This window comes from Vicugna pacos, chromosome 4 (genome assembly GCF_048564905.1).
Source record: "Vicugna pacos chromosome 4, VicPac4, whole genome shotgun sequence".
NCBI classification, from domain to species: domain Eukaryota; kingdom Metazoa; phylum Chordata; class Mammalia; order Artiodactyla; family Camelidae; genus Vicugna; species Vicugna pacos.
In genome coordinates this window covers 69,570,181-69,591,481 of record NC_132990.1, presented here as the reverse complement: position 1 = coordinate 69,591,481, position 21,301 = coordinate 69,570,181, and the positions used below count along the sequence as shown (strand labels likewise).

Below are 21,301 nucleotides of genomic sequence, written 5' to 3'. Positions count from 1 at the left end.
CTGTCTCAGCCGAAGTGTTCTTATCTTTCTGCAGCTGCCTCCACTCTCAGCACTGAGACCACAGGCAAGGGTGGGACTCGGGCCTCAGCCCAAAGAGGCCCAGAGTCTGGGGAGGGAAATCCAGTGAGAAGGGTTCTCAGCCACCAGACGGAGCCTCTGCAAATATGCCACATGGTTTTACAAGTTATCGGACACATGCAGCCAGGTTTTTAGAAACTCGCTTTTTTAAGCTCACAATTGCAGAGGCCCTTCCTGTCTTGGGAAGCATGGTGGTTCTTTGGTCATAGACTATGGAGCCCAGCTGAGTGGTCTTCCCCTGCTTCTTTGTACTAGCTGTTATGCTTTTGTTCTTTCTTTGTATAGTTCATCGATGGTAGATTAGACCTTCTCAATTCCGGAGAGGGTTTCAGTGATGTTTTTGAAGAGGAGATCAACATGGGCGAGTATGCCGGTGAGGGCATTGCATTTTCCTTTCTGAGCTGTGGGCTGTCTGTGGGGTTAGGGTGTGTTCTCAAGGAGTGGCAGTGACTTCTTTTTCCCCTCACTGGGGTTTAATGAGAGACTGATTTCAACCTTCGCCTTGGAATATTGGAGGAACTCCTCTTCATTTTCTGCTGAGATGCATGTTGGCCCATCTGCGGTCCTTCATCCTGGAGTCGGTTGCTTCCCCGGGCTGGGTGGGGTCTAGGTGGCGAGTGGGCGGGGTCTAGGCAGCATAGTGGCCACATGATGCAGTGGAAAGCACACAAGGCATCCAAATAGGAGACCTGGACTTACTGACTAGCAGTGAAAACCTGGTGGAGTCATTCCACCTCTTTCAGCCGAAGTGTTCTTATCTGTGCACAGAGTGTGATGGTGCCTACCTCACAGGATTCCTGTTGAGATTAAATCAGAGACCCTGAGGAAAGGTTTGTGCGGTCTCCCAGGACAGACTCTGGCACAGGATCACTGCTCAGTAAATGGTTCTTTAAAATATGGAAATCATCACAGAGCACCCAGTCTCTGCAGACCTTTAGAACCAGAGGATCATCCTCTCATTTTTCAGAGGAAGCATCTGAGGCCCAGAGAAGCATTAGTAGCTGCCCCTGCCTCCTGAATCCCAATCTGGCCTTCTTTCCAAGTACCAAGTCTTTGTCTGCAAATTAAAAGTAAATGCAAAATAATAATAATCACTGCCAACCCCCTCTTATTGCCAGGTGTGTGTCTGGTCTGGACTATGCTGATAACCCAGCTAGCAGTCCTTACACTCAAAGTTGGGCATGATCCCACCTGCAGAACCCCTTTGACGGGCCTGTCCGGCCTGTGCCGCACGGAGAGCACAGTTAATCAATAAAACCAGTGCACGCGTCTGCAGCAATGATAGCAGATCGTTGATGGGTGTAGAGTAAGAATGGGGGACTCACTGCTGCCCTCAGGGAGCTTGAGACAGGCAGGCGAACGCTACATAGCTAAAGACAAACACAAACTAAACCACGGCAGGAAAAGGAGCAGACACAGGCTTTTGTGCAGTGAGAAGAGGGCTCTGTTCCATGTCACTCGGTAACATGGGGGCTTCACAAAGGAGGCAGGCTCGAGTAGCTTTCTAACAGATGACTATGAGTTCTGGGAAGAAGTCAGGCTGTTAGTGCTGCTAAACTGAGTCATGTTATTGGGACTTCTAGAAGAAAGCTGTCTGCTAAGACCTCCTTATTTCACCAGACAGAATGAATCAGTTCTCCACAGTGCCTCCTTTTTCCTTCCCTGTCACTACTTAAGCAGGGCCGAAGGTGTGTCCGGTAGCATGCGTACACTGGGACACGTGGCCCTGTGGTGGCTCCCAGAACTTGAGAGAACATGGACCTCTGAATGGGTGTCACCTATTCAGAAGAAGTGACTGAGTTGGTCACTGTGTGTACTCAATCGAGAGAGCAGGGAATGGTGGCCAGGCAAGGGGAACAGCATTTGCAAGGACATGGATGACTTGGAGGATAACCGGTCAGGGAGTCTGAGGTAGTACAGGATGGAGGGGCAGAGGGTGAGCGGTGCCAAGATAGGCCTGGAGAAGAGAAGTGGGGTTGCTAAGGGGTGTGACCTTTATCCCCTAGGCAAGAAGGAGGATTTGAGTTTGTCCTCAGAGCACTGATAGATCAGATCTCAGCTTGTGAAAAGAACCCAGAGGCAGCAACTCACTACTGTCTCCTTCAGGGAGTGGGGCATGGGAGCCTCCCCAGGGGTCTGCAGATTTTGAACTTCCCAAGTCCTACATGCTGAAAGCAATTGGAGGAACTCCTGAGGGCAGATAACTTCTTTAAATGACAGCTTCTCTGACTCCTCTTTCCCCAGGAAGCGATAAACTGTACCATCAGTGGCTCTCCACAGTCCGGGTAAGTGGGCCCCTCCTTAGCCTCCTGGCAGCCCTCCGCTCCCCCTGCCACCCACAAGGCTGTCATTTGGCCCGGGGCACTCCATTCTCTCCACTGAAGACACCTTTGTTTGTCAAGCCAGGGTACTCTCCTGCCAGGTGGAGATTCGCAGGATGAGACTGTCCAAAGCCAACCCTCAGGGAGGACAGTAAGAGCTGGGAGAGGCCTTCTTGTCTCAGGAGACAGCCAAGGCGTGTTGAATGGATATTGGCATCTTAGAGCATTTCTGGGGGTCTCTTTCTAGGGCCAGACCAATTGGGAACTTCTTCTGGGAAAACCAAAAATGTGTCGCTCTTGCTACTCTGAAATATTTTTCAAAACGAAGGCTCCTGGGAGGATGGAGATCGCATCACTGAGAGTGTTTTCATCCCCTCACTGTTGTCATGAACAATTTTTTATTGTGTTGGAAGCCAGATGCTTAGGGCTTCAGAAGCCACTAAAGAATTCAAATGTTTGCCTTTCCTTTACCTGGGTCTATCAGTGAGAACGGACCGAAGGCCACCTGTGTGCCGGGCGCCACTCTGTGTCCTGGGGATACAATGGGGAGCAGGACACAGGCCCTGCCCTAGGGGAGCCCCCAGTCTTACTGGGGAGGCAGCACGTAAACAGGCAACTCCAACATAGTGTGATAAGTGTTCTCTCCTGCTTGTGGGCCAAGTGCGTGGCTGCCAAGGCGGGTCCCTTGGAAGTGGCTGCAGTTGGCTGAGAGTAAGCAACTCCTCAATGAAAGGCTTCTTTTGTTCCTGTGGTATGGCCAAACACGGCACTTGGCAAATCACAGACAAGCAATAAGGACTTGTTGATTGATTGATAAAGGGAGTTTTAATACTCTAAAGGACCATTGAAATAGGATACTGAGTAATTCTGGAAAGCAGTCTGGAACAAATGAGTGGGTGAAAAATTTCTGTTATCCTGTAGCATAGAATGCTTTCTAGGTCAAATTTTAAAGTTTTAAATTAAAGCTCCAAGTTTCTAATATGGGCAGTTACCAAAACTTGTGCTAAAATTTAATCCCAGTGATTACATGGTGTACCTTACTCTTGTATACACACTGGGTCCAGTCTCTGTCTCCGTTCACATCAGTTGGAATTCTCTTTCCAAACCACCACAGAACTGATCATTTGATGCATTTGGTTAATGCATCGTTACCCTGGCCCTTGACGCGTGACCCCATCTGGCCTCTCAGCCACTTGCCATTCCTCCCGTGACGCACTGACTGCTTGTTACTCGCAGACCACACCATGGCTTTTCTGCTTCTGCACTTCTATGTGTGCTGTGTCCTATGTCTGGAATGTTTTATCCTTTGTATCCCCAATATGAGCTCCCACTCATCCTTCATGGAGAGATGGTTCATCCTCTAAAGCCTTCTCGGACCTTCCACCGTGAGCTGTGCCCCCCTCTTTGTGCACACGGCCAGTACAGCTCTCACCACCTTAAGCTGTACTTGATTCCCTGGTGCCCCCCCAAACTGGAGGTCTTTGAAGGCAGAGACCAGCCCTTCCGTGGCTTGGTACCCTCAGCCGACCACGGGGCATCCCCACAGTGAGCGTCACAAAACATCTGGAACCTGCATGCTTCCTGTGTGTTCATTGCCTCCTCTGTGCACTAAGAAAGCCTTCCCTCCTCCTCCTCTTCCCTGCTCTCCAAAGAAACAGAGCTGAGAAATTGATATGTTTCCTTTTCTCAAGATATACATGTTAATCAAAGCAGCCTACCAGAGTAATTAAAAACAACAACAACAACACAAAACCAGGGTGAGGTTAGGATAGTGTGAGACTAAAGGTAGCATGTTATCCAGAGAAGCCAGACACTCCTGGCTACTCAGGCCCCCAATTTTCTGCTCTGGCTTGGTATTACCTATAGAATCCATTGTTGTTAAACTCACCTTAATGTCGTCCATGGTAATTAGACTTTCTTGAGAAGCCATAGATGACTATGAGGAAACCTTTGCCCCAGAGAGCTTGTGATGAGCTTTCCTTCCAGCCAGCGAACAGGTGCCAAGCCAAATACTGAGCCTGGGGTCCCCCTCAGCTAGTTGATCACTGTCCTCATCCTCCCACCCCCCCAGACCCACCCATAGGGATCCTGCCTTGGCTGTAACTTAATTGCCCAGAACCAGTTACCACCTAGGCCTGTTTCTCTAATTAAGTTACGCACTCTTGAAATGTTGCTTAACTTGATTAAAGAGAAGAGGTCTTTGTTGGTGTTGGCCTAGTGTATCTTCAGCCCAAATTGCTAATTGATGTTTTTATTATAGAAAGGAAGTGGAGCAATTCTGAATACTGTAAAAACGAAAGCAAACCCAGCCATGAAGACTGTCTATAAGTTTGTAAGTACTTGGTCTCGGTCTCAGGGTCCAAACAGATCTGTTCCTTAGCACGAAGAAACTCTTAAATGGACCTGATCCTATGTTGCAGAGGTGATCTGGAGGCTGCTGTGTTAGTTCCTAAAGCTCTCAATGCTCTTAGAATTATTTAGCATTGATATTTTATGACCAGGTCAGTGACATTTTTAATTTAAAGTGTTTCTGCTGGCGGTTGCTGCAATAGAGAAATGGGAGGCTACTGGTTTTAGCTTTTAAAATGTAGATTGGGTGCTCAGATTCAGGCTGCTCCGTGCCTGTGTCCCTGAGACCCAGATGTGTTGGTCTCAGATGTTCTGGCCGACCTTTCCTACCTGTACCCCTGTGATTATGTCAGAATCAAGCAGCTCCTTTGCTGGTTACTGAAGATTGTTCATGGGGGGACATACCCCCTAACTTTTGTCCCAAATTCTTCATCGTCTCTCTCATCGCTGCTCTATAGGAAATGCGTTGTTTGTGAAACTCGTGCCCACGGCAGAGGGAAAATAAGAGAACACGCCAGTTCCCGATGCTCCATCTTTTTTGAGCCTCAAGTATTTTTTCTCATGATTTCTCTTGCCTTGCTAATTTGACTCTGAGCCACTTAACTGGGGTAGTTTTGTTTTATTTCCATTTTTAATTGTGTTAGTCCTTTCTGTGCTTAAATTGTAGTTACTTTAATGGGGTGGGTGGCCGCACAGGTCTAGAATGATAGAAAATAAAAGCCAGGGTGTCTGCCGACATGGGATTTAAGAAATGGCACCAGAGAAACCAGCGATGTGTCTGTTCATCCCGGGCAGAATATTGGTCCTGAGGCCCTGCCCCGGTGAAATGTAATAGATATTCTGAATCTTGCAGCTGGAGAAGCTGCTGCTCTCCTCTTCCTGGTTGGCAGCTGTCACCAGGCTGCAGGGATAAATAATTACAGAGAGCAGAAGAAGGGCTTTGGAGGGGGAAGAAAATCAGTGCTATCAAAATGCAGAAAATAAAATCTCTGTAGCCCCTTTAAGGCTTTTTTTTTTTTAACCTCTCAACATTGTATTTGTTTTCATAGCCATTATGTTTTCGACTGGATGATCCCATTTTTCCTTCCTTTTTCTAGTAATCAGAGAAGGTGATTCGCAACGGACTGAAATCAAGCATAGTCCCTGCTGGAAACAGAAAGAGAATCTTAACTTAAATTAATTTTTCATGCAGGCAAAAGATCATGCAAAAATGGGAATAAAAGAGGTGAAAAACCGCTTGAAGCAAAAGGTACTTGAAGTTCTTATTCAAAATGTATAAGCACCGTGTATAAAATGCGTGGCCACAAAAAAAAGTACGATGTGATCAATAGAGGCCGTTTGATACAGTGTTGTTAGCACACTTCAAAATGCATTACCAGCTGTCCGGGAGTTTTCACACTGTTATAAATATTCACAGACAAAAAACTGTCTTCAAATAACATTAAGACTGGCTTAAACCCACAGAGGCAAGCAAGTTCAGAGTACCACTGTCAGTCTGTCCTCTGCCCACCCCACCGCACCTGGGCTTCACCAGGGTCTGGACGAATTGGCTCAGCCTCTCCATCCCAGCACCACCACCTCCTACAGCTGACCTCTGCCCTGGGGCTGGTTGTGACCAAAACCAAGAAGCATCTCCAGGGAAATGACTGCTGTGGTCTTGGCATGCACGTGGCCACCACACAGAGCAGGACACAAAGGGTGGATCTGAGGAGGAGGCCGCAGGCTCTGCTCACAGTTCATGTGTGAGACTCAGAGGGGCAGGAGGAGTTCAGATCGTCTCATTGGATCATCAGTAAAATCGCATGAAATCATACATTTTGGCTAGGAGTCCCCTACCTGATTCTCTAGGCTTATAAGGGAGGTTCATGTAACAGAGAGGATATTTTCATATTATTATGAATATCATCATCATTATTGTTGTTGCCCCCCCTTCATTAAGCACCTTCTGAGGGTGGTCCAGGCTAGGAGCTTTCACATTTAATCCTGGAGGGGTGGAGGTATTATTCTCATTTCATGCGTAAGGAGACCACGGTTCAAAGGGAAGTCGTTTCCCCAGGGTCACACTGTTTGAACCTGGCAGAGGCAGGATTTGATTCCAGATCCATCTACCTCAGTGTCTGTGCCCTTACCACTACAGCATTTCATACTGCCTTCCTGAAACAAGTGTTTTGTTTTCCAAAAGATGTTTGGGATCACTTACTTTGTTACCCCCACACCCCAGGACTGCATCTTCTGCGGTGCTCCAGCTTGCTTTCCCCACACTCCAAAATGCACTGCTCTAGTAAGGGCCTTTGTCTAGCTTGGCAATTTTTTGAAAATTGAAAGCAGTTTTAATTTTAGGAAGTCAGAAAGGATCTCTCATTAAATGGAAATGGTCAGAGGAGTTGATTCCTTTCTTTTAATTGCAAAATAATTTGCTCTGACTGAGCATTTAAATTCTTAGTTTCAACTGAGAGTGAATCTTTTAACAGCTGAGATTCAAGTCCTGAAATAAAAATCCTGTGATGTAAATTCAGATAGACCTTGACTGTGGTCTGTTGCACCCCGTCAGAGACTGGCAGGTGGAATTCTTTACTTGAATGTTATTTAAGTCCCTAAATATACCTCTTTATCTCCTATCCCAGTCACATGTAACTGAATTGGATTGCAGGTATTAAATGGAGTGGCAGGGAGGGGAGAAATCCCACTGAGTTTTCCCTCCTTGGTGACTCCATAGGGCTGGTATTAGAATATTACTTGAAGCAAGCAGAGGAAGGGTCCCTCCTGAGGTGGAGGACACGTGCGCCTCCTTGGTCAGATCCACTGTCTGCAGGCTATTGCCTCCCTCCTCGTGCCTGTAAGCACTGGGCTTTAAGAAAATCCTCTTTTTATGATACATAACATTTCTGCAAATAACCAGTTAAGCCCAGGGTTTTTGATATTGTGCAAAGGTTCACTTAAACAATCTAGATCACTCCCCTTCCACGCCATCTCCCTTTCCTTTCCTTGATAGTGTCTGAAGCAGAGTCCTCCCGCCCCTTCTCTTCCCCCTGCCAGTCTTTTTCAAGAATAGCTTCAGGAGATATTGTTCTATAGAGAGTGTCAGTACATTTCAGGTGACACAAATGGTGAAGGCATTTCATAGAAATGCGGCTTGTCACCGTTGGACTGTTGACAGATCTATTAGTGCACCCTTTTCAATTTTCACTTTTCCCCCCTTCGGTCTTACAGATTTCTACAGACTTGATATTTTGCAGTTGTTCTTGGAAGAGCTATTTTGTAATTGAAACTCTAGCGTGGTTCAGGACAGGCGGACCGGGTCTTCTGTGGTGCTCCAGCTTTCCTTCCTGAGCTAATTTAGGATTTGGCTTCATCTGACTTCTCTCACTGCCCTAGAAAATATTTCCTTGGCTTTTTCATTCCCCTCCCCGCTGCCCCCTCCCCTTTACATGGCCAACATATCCATGTGGCTCCCCAGATGCATCCAACACAGACATCTCAAGTTTTGTTTCTGCTATGAAATTGAGGCAGTTCCCAACAAAGACCCAATTTTCAAATGTACTGGGCTGCCACCTGGCCTCCTCTAGCTCCGCATAGCAATGGTGACCTCGTAGATATAATCAAGAACCCAACCTTGCCCTCTTAGCTCTCGCCTTGGGTTTGAATTGCAAATAGAAAATGTGGGGCCGACCTGCAGAGAGGTCACCATGGTGTGTGGAGGGCCCCTCTCTAATATGACTGAGCAGGGCCCCTTCTCCATCCCTCGTTCATTTGTGCTGCAGACTTTCAAAGCATCTGAAAGAGGAGCTTTCAGGATATCCGTGTGACCATCAGCAAGTAATTGTTACTAGAGACTGTAGCGTGGCTTTATTCCATACCTGTTCTGCTTCAGCCATAACAACAAAAAAAGAAGGATGGATAACATATTTCTCTGGATAAATGGAGCAAGATGGTCAAGTTCTTGTATAGCTTGGCCTCCTTTGAAGTTTGACTTGCTCAAAATTAGGAAGAAGAAATGGCAAAGAATGCTACCCAGCCATCTCTTTCTAAAGGGAAGATGCAGTGCTTTCGTCCAGAGCCCCTCCTGCCAGACCTGGCTGGCTGGGGAGTGCTGCACACAGCTCAGGGCTCTCAGCAAACTGCATTCTCTTGCGGTGCCTTACATGGCTGGCACGGGATGCCCTGTTTTAAAAGTGATGGCTGTACACACATTCTTTCTCACCTATAGGGAGCATTATGGTATTTATGTAAGGATGTCATTTTTTGCCTATTGGGGAACCCCTCAAAAATTATCTTTTTTCTTCAGTATCAAAATGATTGAATCAGTTGGGCCCATTTCACACCCCTTTTTTAAGTTCCCAAATCTTTGATCTTTAAGAGATAAATCGACCTTGTTGATTTAGAATCTGTGTGACTGAAAGGAGCAAATTCACAGTTGGGTTAGCGAAGGCTTGAGTTTCTTTCTGGCTAAACATTTCCTAGCGTACTAAAGGGAGTGAGTAAGCAAGCGTGTGTGGGGCAGGGAGATGCAGGTAGACTCTTGTAGAACAGACATTTTCACACTTTATCTCACAACTGTCAGCTCCCTGTCTCCAGACACATTAAAATACACTGCAGCCTCAATCACAGAAATTCCAACATCGGATACTGTTCTGATATCAATATTCATATTTTAATTTGCATTTACTGTAGTGTGAAGTAGACTGGTAAAGAAGGGCACTGCACAAACCTGAACATGGAGACCAGCAGTCTGAGGAGTCAGAGGTGATAAGGCCTCAGCCTCACACCCACGGGAGCCTTTAAACCCCTGCACCATGGCATGGTGTTTGGGTTTCTGAGGCAGACGAGCTAGGCTCAATGCTGGTTGTGTAGGATATTAACTGTCTGACTTTGAGTAAGTTACTAGACCTCTCTGAACCTACTTTTTCTCATTTATAAATTAGGGAAAATAGAGGGTATAACTCAGTGGTAGAGTACATGCCTAGCATACACAAGGTCCTGGTTTCATTCCCCAGTACTGCTAATTTAAGTAAATAAATAAAAACCTAATTACTCCCCCTCAAGAAAGGGAAAAAATAAATTAGGGGAAATACAGAGTTTTACTGGATTGTTCTAAGAATTAGAAGAGGTAGTGGGTTTCAACAGTAACGCATAGTAGCCACTCAGTAAATAGGAGTCTCCATCCCATCCATTTTCACCTGTCCCACATCTGGAGCAGCCAGTCTGCCCACATAGCCGTGTGCACACGCCCTGAGAACATGGCTGGCCTGGGATCATCTCCCTTTTGGCCTTCCACATGGCCGCCAGAGTAGTCCTCCAGGGACCCTGCTTTCTACCTCCCCTGGGCCAGGAATATTCTACTCAAATCTCTGCCTCGTAAAGTCACATCCTCAGCTCCTTCAACATCCAGCCCCCAACCTAGCTCTTACCCAAGGCCACTCAGAGCCCCCCTTCCTTCTCTGGGTTCCTGCCTCCAGACTTCTCCTGGGGACTCTGTCCAAGGACTCGTCACATGCTGTCCCAGCCATGATTTTTGATTCAGCTTAGGAAGGTGGTAGAAATTGGATTATTTACTGACTCCTTTGCTTTACCAAGGGATAGGAACTGGTAGCACCCCAGCTCTCAGCAGAGCCATGGGGGCTCCTGAGAAGAGATGGCTGCCCTGCAGTGGCCTCTGATCAGCTTCTCTGTCTGCTGTCTTCCTCCTGTGTGACCCTCCTGTCAGCTTGTTGATTTGGTTTTTTTTTATGACATTTTGAAGGTCAGGTTTTTTTTTTTCCATTTACAAACCAAAAAGAGGTTTGTTGGGAAAATTCAACACATCAGACAAGCAAAAAGAAAATAATCTCATTTTATAACCTGCATTTTCACTAACCGTGTCCCGAACGTTTCCCAGACCACTAAATGTTTCATGCACACGTTTCAAATGTACAGGTTTATCTGATGGACATACATACATTAATTAATCTCATTACTGGACACTTATTTCATTCCAGTTTTTTGTAGACATATATCCTCATAGGTAAAAACCTTGCAAGAATTCTTAATTATTTCATCTGGATAAATTTCTAGAAATAGAATTAGTGGGCGGGGCAAAGGCCCTGTACCTCATTTAGAGTTTTGATATGAATTGCCAGTTTGTGTTCCCACCGGCAGGGTATAAAAGTGCCTGTTTTCCTGTACTCTTTGCTGATGATGTCTCAGTTAATTCTTAGACCACAGTTTCTTTAATCACAGGTACCGAGAATTGTGTTTTGGGGTCCCTACGATGTGTGAGGTCTCTGCTGGTACATACAGTGGAGGATGTGAACTGGCCCTACTTCTTTCCCAACTAGGGCTCCTCCCACGTTGCTCTCCCAGATCCTGGGAGGAAGCAGTTGTCCTTCCCCAGGTGGAGGAAATAGTGAAGAAGCTATCAGATTGGTGGGGTGAGCGCAGGACTTTGTAAGAAGTCTTTGGCACCTTTGGATCTTCTAACTAAAGAAAATTAACATGCAGCACTGCTTTTTGGTGCACAAGCACATATATATATTGGACTTACTTGCCTTCCAAATATTCAATCCAACTTTACAAAGATTTATTGGACAGTGTGGACTGTATTCAAGGCTCTGGAGCAGAGAACCCAAATCCCAAGGAATTCAATCTGTGGGGATAAGAAGATAAGTGTGCAGATAGCACACAGCTTAGGATCAGTGTGACAGAAGGGTTTCCAAAGAGGAGATCGCATCTGATGATTTCTTGAGCATCTCCTCAGCTCAACTCAGAATACCTTCTCTCGTGCTATTGTCCTGGGTTGATAAGGTATAAATGCTAGAGATCGCATCGCTCTGGGCTCCTTCACTTTCTGGCCATGTGGCCTTGGGTAACTTGCCCTCTCTGAGCCCCGTTTCCTCATCTGTAAAAGAGTGATAATCCTCTTTACCTTGTGGTTGTTGTGGGAGCTAAGTGTGATGGTGAAGGTCAAGGTCAGGAGAAGCGACTGTGAGTAGCAGGCACTTAACACCGGGAAGCTCTTCCTTTTACATGGTGCTTTTTCCATTTTGCAAGGAATAAGGCTCTAACGTTCAGTTTGCACAGGACTGTAATATTTTCCCAAGTTTCCTCACATCTCATCTCATTTAACCTATTCTCTTAGTAGCTTTGAAGTTCTCCAAGCAGGTGGTGGCCTCCCCATTGTAAAAATAAAGAAATAAATGCTGAGAGATTGAGTGAATTAGAAAGATCAGACAGCTAGTTAACGTTAAAAACAAAATTGAAGACAGTATTTTTACTTAAAAGCAGAAACTAAGGCACTTTCCCCAAAACTACCATACGTGTTTTTAAAATAACTATTTTATTACCTTATAGTTTTCATTACTATCAGTATTTTCTTACCAGTTTACCTTAACTGATCCATGTCTTTTTTTTCCCAGCCAATCTCTCACATGTGCAAGATTTTTCCTGAACTAGAAGTGAATTTTTTTTCCTGTTTGGCTTTACTCAACCTCTTAGGTCTGTCCTCTCAGTAACCCCACTAGATCCAAAAATGCCCCTTTTGCCCTTTGTTACTTTCAGGCACAGCAGGAGCCCCTCCCCCTCTTTGTTCCACTTGACCTGAGCACCTTAGGGCAACCCCTTTCCAAGAGAGCCGTTTCTAATTGGCTGTAGGCAGCTTCTCTCATCCCTGAGCCTCGGCCAGGCTAAGACTTGGGGACCACCTGATGCAAACCCTCCCTGCAGAACCAAGAGGTCACTATCTCCCTGTGTTGTTACCAAGCAGTGTAGACTCAGCTGGGTGTGTGGAGTTGAATACATACAGGAGGGATCCCTATAGTTCATTTATTTTTATTATTACAGTATAGTTGATTTACTCCCTATAGTTTACTGAGTACCTTATTAGTAGGTACTCAGTTATTAGTACTGAGTACTATATATAGTACAGTTTTGAGTAAAAATGTTCTAGACCCTTTTAAGTTGCTCAGTCTCCTTTACTCCTCATCGCTGCCATATCCCCATTTTACAGATGAGGAGACTGAGGCTCAAAGATGTTACATGTATTTCTTCCTTAATGCATTATTATTCAGTAAAGGATCACCTTCCTCCATGTGCCACCATTCTCTCTATTTGGCTAAGTTAAGAATTGTCAAGAGTTTTATGTGCAGAATTAAGGGTGTGTGTTTTGTTGACCAAAATGCGAATTTGTTTTTGCAATGAAAAGAATTGGAGGTTGTATTTATTATTTTATTCTAGCTCTGAGTTATTTTTACTTGGTGAAAAAATCATGATTTACTTGTTTTTTATTTGTGCATTTATTTTCTGCCTTGCTCAAATGAGTATTTAAGCAACTTTCATGACTTAGATAAGGCATATGATGCATATTGTACAAGTTAGCACCATCCGCAACCCAAAAAAGCTGTGGGTACAGTCAGCGGCCAGCTTTAGGCAAAGAAACCACTACCTGCCTTTTGCACATTGGGATTTTTCTTTACCTTAGCAGTTGAGTTCATTCATCAGAAGCACAAATTAAATGTAAATTTCTGAATCTGAAAAAATTCCATCTGCTCCCTAAATTTTCTCCAAGTCATAGACCCCTAACTCAGAATTCAGTCTCTTCATTCTCCGCCAGAAAGACAAGGACTAAGGAAGATGGAGCAGGAACACATCATTTTCACAAACAGTAACATCATCAGTAAACAAATGGGGAGAAAATGTCCACACTCACAAATAATCAGAGTAATACAAATTAAACAACAATGAGATCTAATTTTTCACCTCTTATATTAGCAATACATTTTTAAAACGGTAAGGCTAATGAATACAATGGAACTGATAACGCATCCGTTGCAGGTAAATGTTGGTGTAAATTGGAAAGTAATTCGGTAGAATGAATAAAAAGCCTTAAAAATGTTTATCTCTTTGGATCAAGCAATTTCATTCCTAGGGATTTCCATTAAAGAAATAATCCAAAAGAAAGAAAAACTGCCATGTTTATCACTGATGTTTAGAAAGTTAAAAAGAATTAGCAGCAACCTAAATGCCCAATAGTAGTAAGAATGGCTTATTAAATTATTGAGTATCTGCTCAGCGAAATATTATGCATCCATTAAAATTATCATTCTAATGACTATGTAGCACCATGGAGATGCTTCTAGTAGGGAAAAACAGAATGTAAAATTATGCACGAGCTGTGATCACAAGTAATTTTTAAATGTCTGCATGTGGACAGGGTGAATACATAAAAATGAAAATAGCCATGTAAGGTGGTGGGATGAAATTTCTTCCCCCTACTACTGTGAATTATTATGTTGTCTTTGTAATTTAATGTGTATGATTTTGGTTTCTCTACTCCTTAAAAGTCAAAAGGCCAATTGGCCCCTCCGTTTCCTACATCCCTAGTGAGGGGATAGGCTCTGAATATCCCAGAGGGAGCTATCTGGCAGGCCTCTTAGCGGTGGGGTTGGAGGGAGCCCCTGTGCTCACAGCAGGTGCCGTGACCCTGACACCAACCCCGACCGGGCTTCTCCCTGCAGGACATCACCGAGAATGGCTGTGCCCCCACCACAGAAGAGCAGCTGCCAAAGACTGCGCCGTCCCCACTGGTAGAGGCCAAGGACCCCAAGTTCCGAGAAGACCGGAGGCCAATCACAGTCCACTTCGGACAGGTATGTACCCTGGCCCTTTGATTGGTCTGGTTGCTGTATTTAGTTTAGTTTTGTTTTAGCAGACGTTATAGCACATGTAGCAGACAGTTGTTTTTTTTTTCATCTCTCTCTGGCAAAACGAAACAACTCCATGGAGTTTTTCACATCTTCAGAGATTCACTTGGTACAAATGTGTTTCAGAAGGTGAATTTTCAAAAATGTTGAGGAGACAATGTGGCTCTGGTCAAAAACCAGCTCAACTGTTGAATAAAGTCATTAAATACAGCTGCTGCCTCCCGACTCCAAGGCACTCCGTTTAGGGTGCCTCTGTTAGCAAAGCATCTCATTAGAACACTTTAGCATCCCAGGCCCTTCTTTGCACCTTCAAATAAAAGACAACAAGCAAAGTCTTAAAAAAAATCAATTAGGAGTTCTTTATTAATGTACTTCCTGAAAATCAATATCGGGGGTTGTGCTTCTTAGAGTAAAAACCCGCACTGCGATTGTCGAGACCGATTCTATCACCAACTGTTTCCAACCTGAGCATTGAAAATTTGTCCATTTGTTTGATTTTATTTCCCTTAAGTAAAATGTATAGGAACTGAACATTTTTAATCCATCTCCTATCAGTGGTTATATTTTTGGTTGAGAAAGATTGTATACCCTCCCTGCTTCTCTTGAATTGACTCTCCTGATTAGCAGAAGTCATAATTTTTTGATTTACGAGAAATAACTCTGTTAGCAAGATATGACTGTAACAAGAATTTGCAAGGTTATTTACTCTTAAATCACCTGATTCTTGAGCGGTTTATTAGATGAAGCATGACTAAAATTAAGCTTCATGATTTTACCTTAAATATGATTGCTTTTATATCACATAAATGTTCCTGTTTTTAACAGACATTTATCAAGTGCCTACTGGGCACCAGGCTTTGAGCTATTTAGAAATGAAGGGAACTAATGAAATTGTTGCCATGGGTTATTATGGGGAATGAGTTTTTTGAAACATAAGAATCTTCCTCTGTAATCAATATTTTCAGTTAATATATTCACACGTCTTAAACTTGGGGACATCCATCCCCCCCTTTCTGATTTTACACTTAAAAGGGATGTTATAAAAATTGAAATGTAGTGCCGGAAAGAAGCATCCACAGGGCAGTGCTCATTTGGTTAATGATTATCTTCCAATTGCGTTGGTGTTTGCACCCCTGAGGAGCTGCCTCCTTCCCGGGCGCAGGCCCTGTTGGAGAAATCTGCGCCCCAGTTCCCTGGCTGTGTTTGCTGAAAGCGCAGCCCCCGGTCGTCGCCAGCATGGCATTTCCAGAGCCAGCTTCCTGCTTTCCTTTGTCCTCATTCCTGCACACACGAACCTTCCCATGAAAAGAGCCCCTCTCTGGAGTTTGGAGCCCATTACAGAGAAAGAGGGGGCGGGGGAGAGGGATTTCATGGTGTTAAACATTCCATTTTCGAAACACAAAAAAGGAGGCCCTATTTGAAATGGAGAAAGACCTTCTTTCCATTTCAGCGAGAAGTAGAGATGCTTTAATGTCATTCCCAGCTAAATGCAGAATAAGAGTGTGTTCGTGCGCGGGTGGGGGATAAACAATTAAAAAAGCCACCCCAAACTCTGTTGAAATAAGAGCTGTCTGTGCCTTCACAGGTCTGTAAACTGGAGAGGATGAAAGTGGCTTTTTTTCCCCGTTTGTCGCTTCCCTCACGTGGCTGCCAGCATTATGCAAGTGTACAGGAAGGCAGGGTTTTTTTTTAATGCATGCATGCGGATTAAGGTCAAGCCCCAAGTATCAGCCATGCAGCAGGCTCTCCCTTACAGCTGCAGCCGCAGAGCCTACCCACAGCCGCGAGATGCCTTAATTGAGACGTGCTGTCAAAGTGACAAACACATTTGCATACAGTCTACACTCTATTTATTTTCTCTGGAAAGGTCTGCAGTCTGCTGTTGGTTGAACATTCTTAATCAGTTTGCTGTAAGTGAACTGCCAGCTAGCTCACTTGTGCCGGCCGCTTCTTCATTAGGTGACAGATTAGCTGCAGGGGGGATGGGCCAGGGAAACCGGAGACCCCTTTCTTTTAACTCTTTCCAGCTTTGCCCCGGTGCTAGTTTGTCCTTCAGTCCTTCCCCGGGTGCCCGGTTTAATGGGCCATTGACCAGACCAGGCAGTGTTTCCTGGAGCACCCACTACCGACAGGCCTGAGTTTTGAGGGCTATATGTTCTTCTCAAAGAAGTCTTTTGAGTTACATTTCAGAATTTTTTGCCACCCTGTTTTCCCATCTGAACTATTTTTTTACTTGATATTTTTCCTTAAACAGACTCCAACCTGATATCCATAACAACTTTAGCCTCATCTTAAGCAGTGATGTTGGTTAAACCATAGGTTGATGTACTGGTCTAATTTTTCAAAAGTGTATCAAAAAAAATTTTTTTAACTGTCCATGTTTCACCTAAACTACTCATGTAGCCCCAGCAGTATACATTCTCCTTTTGGAGAACGTGCGTCATCTCTGGCCCTTTGAGGAAGGGACCATTAGCTGTATTTTATAGACCCAGTGCTGGAGCTCAGGGACCTTCCCAGGGCCACGTGGCCAGCACAGAAACCTAGGACAGTCCAACTCCAAAGTCCACTCCAGGTCCCTCACCAAGCAGAGACGTTAGTTTGAAATGTCTGTTAAAGCTAATGTGACCCAGAAAAATAACTTAAAGTAGCCAGACAGTGTACACTGACCTCTGAAAGACCCTGGCCATGAGTTTACGTTCTTGTGGATTTCATTCTTTCAGAGCACTTAGCTTTCCAGTGGGGACGGAGACTGCTGAGGTCACTAGTACGTTAATCCCCCCACCTTACAAAGCTAGGGCCCATGCAGCTAGCCAGGGAACTCCATGGGGTCATAGGCAGGGTGGCAGGGAGCCGGGGGGTAGGCCTTTGCAGAGCCCTCCAGGGAGAGGAAGTGCTCTCTTGCCTCTGCTTCACTGGAGCTTCCTCCTTCAAGGCCGTGCGTTCCTCTCTTTAATTCTGCATCTACCCATCCATGTGTTGAGACCTACCATGTGTAAAAAAATAAGTTTCTGTGGGGCATAATAAGGGAGACAGACCGGCAAATGGACAGCCCAACGCAGAGTGATGAGAACAGTGAGGGAAGTGGCCCAGGACACTCTGAAGGCCCCACGGAGGCAACCTCCTCACCTGCAGGACCACTCTCTCCTGTCCTAAGTCGGACTCTAGAGTTAAAAGATATTTTGTTAACAAACTGAATGTGCTAGCATTTCATCTGTTTTCTAAAGCAGACATACATAACGCCACAGCTCATCATGAGCTGTGTTAATAATGGTTCCAGACAAGAGCAAATAAATGGATTTTTAGTTAGCCTCTGCATCCTTACCATGACTGGTGTCTTTAAGGAGTTCAAACATCTCTGACCTGAGAATGCCTGTTCCTACCTTGGGAAATGTTTTGATTTAGAGAGGCTGTCAGTAACTCTTTTTTTTCCCAAGTTTAGAATCAAATGAAAAATAAGGCCCAGGAAACAGTCAAATGAGATAAAATGCCAGTTTGCCAGTTTTTTTTACCAGAAGGCTGAAGGGAGAATATTGCTTTACACCTGAGGCCAAATGGGCTTGCTCAGACCTCACCTCAGAAATGAAAAAACTGAGCTGCTCCCCACAGGAGATGGAACAATGCAGGCAGCACCCAGGGTGCCTGTGGACTGGCTGCTGTGCAGGGGGCAGGAGGAGGGTGCCCGGAGCACAGAGCATGCTCAGTTCTTTCTCCCAAACTCCAACGGAAGCACCCCTCTGGGCAGCCCTGAGCAAGTGGGTGCAGAGAGAAGCTAAGGGCTCCCCCATGCTTTTCTTCCCTGCAGTGGGGACTGGACATTCTCTCCTTTCTGCGCCTGGGGAGGGAGTGAGGAAGCAGCAGGGTCTGGGTGCCCCACAGCCAGAACATCTTGCCTCAACCCTTCCCCTCCTGAGAAAGCAGCAGGGGCAGCACCCCCATGGAAACTGCTCTGTGCCCTGTGGTTAGTAAGATGGACAGGCCCCTAGGTGCTTTCACATCTGTGCTCTTTTGATTGAATCTTTGCTGTCAGCTGGTAAGGAAGACGGCCTCATACCCATTGTACAGATAGAGAATCAGGCTTAGAAGACATTTGCTGGAATTAGTAGCTAACTCATACTCCACCGCCAGCAGCACCTCTGCTTCTCTCAGCTGAGTACCACTACCCTTCCTGGCTCGGGGAACTGGACCTATAGTGGGAGCCCAGTGACACTGGATTCGAGTCCTGGACACGTGCTACCATGGGCCTTGGCCAGGGACTGGGCCTTCTCAGGAGATGGGAGGATGGGGCTCCCCTGAGAGCATCATGGCAAACCTACTCCAGGCCTCCCTCTGTTGTGTTCCTCCCAATTGATCCTGCCTTCCAGTCTGATAAATTCCAAAAAGTATGCACCGAAAGGTGTCTCTGTTCTCCCAGTTGAGCAAAGCTTTCTAAACCTCTTTAACATAAAGTTTGAAAAGCCAGTTAAACCAAAGCCTGAACTAAACACTACGGTGGCTTCCAGAGACCTGGGCAGAGTGGTTTAGATACACTCCCAGGAGCAGCTCTTGGAATGCGGTTGCTTGCTTGTCTGTGCATGTGGAGAATTCTGGCTTTACAAGCACGAGCTATGTCATTTGGTGCCAGTCTTGCGCCGGGCTGGAGAAGATGCCCAGCCAGCAAATGCCTTTGCGGCACCCTCGGCTCCGAGCATACTGAGAAACCCCTCCTGCCCCACTGAGCTTGGAAGTCACCTCGATTCCCTTCAACTCAGCCAGTGCCTCCCAAGCACCTCCAGCAGATGTTCCCATGTTCCCCGGACACCTCAGACCACAGGCCAGCAGTCTGAACATACACTCCCGCCAAACTTACTCCTCCTCTTCCATCTCCCACTGCAGCAAGGTCCGTCTAGAAGCCCGGATCCACTCCCTCACCCAGAGCCTCTCCCTTCCCCCCCCCCAACAGTGCCCAGCCCCTCCTCTCCACTGCCTCTGTCACAGCTTTGGTTCGGGCTGCATTATCATTCCCTGGGCTGCTCCGCGTGTCCTAACTGGTCCCCTGGCCTGCAGACTCACCCCCACTGCATTCCCCGCACAGCCTCATGGGGTCTGCCTAAATCACATACAGTGACTGTGTCACCTCCTTGCTCCTCACCTCCCTTCACCCTTGGCATAGCCCATGAGACCCTTGGTGACCTGCCTGTCCACCCTCAGAGCGGGTCCCTTTTGTAAATCCTCCTGACTAACTTGGTTGCTCCTGTCTTTGTGCGACCCCTGGACTAGGCACATTAAGTTCATCTCACACAACCTTGTAATTATATCTTTAATGCCGGTCCTCCCCCAAGACCATGTGAGCCTCTGGAACGTGCACCACAGAGCCTGGCAGTCAGTAAACGTCTTGGGGTTTTATTATTGATGTGAATTTTTAAATTGATTAATAATTGATTATTGTTTAAGTACTTGCTGTATTTCCAACAAATTATTTGGTTTTTATTTCAGATGCTATGCTTATGATTCTGTTCATTTGAGAAAGGAAAATGAATATTCCATTAGTGGTCAAAAACTACTTTCCATAAATAAGGGTTTTGTTTCCAAGTAGAAACAGATTCTTATTATAGGAATTTAGATCCTGTTTCATTCTATTTTGTATTTTTATGAGCTCCTAAGTTCTAATTGTACAAGCCCCAGGAAAGGAGGGGAGGGGAGAGAGGGGACCGCTGGGACATGCCCAGGCTCTGGGGATGGGTCGACCTGGAGAGGGAGAGCCAGGCGGGAGCAGTCAAGGGAAGGAAAGGTCCAGTGTCCCTTGAATTATATCAAAAAAGCAAGAGACTAGGTTGCATAACCAAATGAACCAAATGCAAAGTATGAACTTTAATTTTTAAAAAAAGCATTAAAGATATTCTTGGATAAATTGGAAGATTTGAAGATGGACTCGGGTGTTAGATGATATGATAGTTACTGCAGACATGATGGTTTTAGAGGTTTATCTTTATGCCTCAGAGGTACACACTGCAGTATTTAGGGATGCGGAACCATGATGTCTGCAGCTTGCTGTCACATGACTTGGGCAAGAAGTCATGCACACGCACACGCACACGCACACACACAGACACACACGTGTATGCCCTCCATTCACAAAGAGAGAAAGCAAATGCAGTCCCCATCCCCTTAAGTATTTAACTGCTGAAAGGCAAAAGCCGATCAGTTGATGGAGGCAATGTGGTCGAGCAGGGAAAGCACAGATTTTTAGCGTCAGGCAGCTCTGGACTTAAATTTCAGCTCTGGCACTGACAAGCTGGTAACCTTCACTAAGTAACCTAACCTGAGTGAAATCAGTTTTCTCACCTTTAGAGTGAGGATAATACTACTCACATCATAGGCCGTTATGAGGATGAAGTGAGATACCGTGCTGCCCATGGGCGCTCAGTAGACATGTCTCTTTCTCCAGTGGAGGAAAGCGGAGCCAGCTGTCAGTCACCCACCGACATGGCCTCCCTGCCAGCCTGCCTTCCCAGTGCTTGGCTGTCATCACGGCTCTGAGAACTCACGCCCCTCCACGGCGGCCCTCCTGCACGCGCACACTTGTAACTGCCCCGCGTGCCCTAGGCTCTTGTGGGAAAGTCAACCCCTAAGCCAAGGAGGGCTGGCATCTTGGAGCAGAGAGGGGGGTGCTGGTGGCATGGCCAGGAGATGGTGCGCACGTCTGACTCAGACACGTGAGCAGAAGGGGCCGCTGAGGCAGTTGGGGCGCTCGGCCTGAGTGGGCAGGCGCACGTGGTGCTCTGCAGTCCAAAGGCATTTCCTTGGCCTCACTTGTCAGCCGTGCTTTCACAGTCCACGAGGCAGAGCTCTCTGCACATGGCTCCTTCAAGCCCTGTTGTTTCCAAATCGTATTTCCCGCTT

The 21,301-nt window shown here is 45.9% G+C and overlaps 1 protein-coding gene across 4 annotated transcripts in view; it reads left to right on the top strand.

Moving 5' to 3' along the window:
• The window catches only part of DENND1A (DENN domain containing 1A), a 476,944-nt gene that overhangs the window by 410,756 nt on the left and 44,887 nt on the right, over nucleotides 1–21,301 (top strand). For all 4 annotated transcript variants that reach the window (XM_072960109.1, XM_072960107.1, XM_072960108.1 and 1 more), the window contains exons 15-19: nucleotides 364–451; nucleotides 2,323–2,363; nucleotides 4,660–4,731; nucleotides 5,941–5,997; nucleotides 14,237–14,368. In XM_072960109.1, coding sequence (XP_072816210.1) covers nucleotides 364–451; nucleotides 2,323–2,363; nucleotides 4,660–4,731; nucleotides 5,941–5,997; nucleotides 14,237–14,368 — 390 coding nt within the window. The remainder of the gene's footprint in view (nucleotides 1–363; nucleotides 452–2,322; nucleotides 2,364–4,659; nucleotides 4,732–5,940; nucleotides 5,998–14,236; nucleotides 14,369–21,301) is intronic.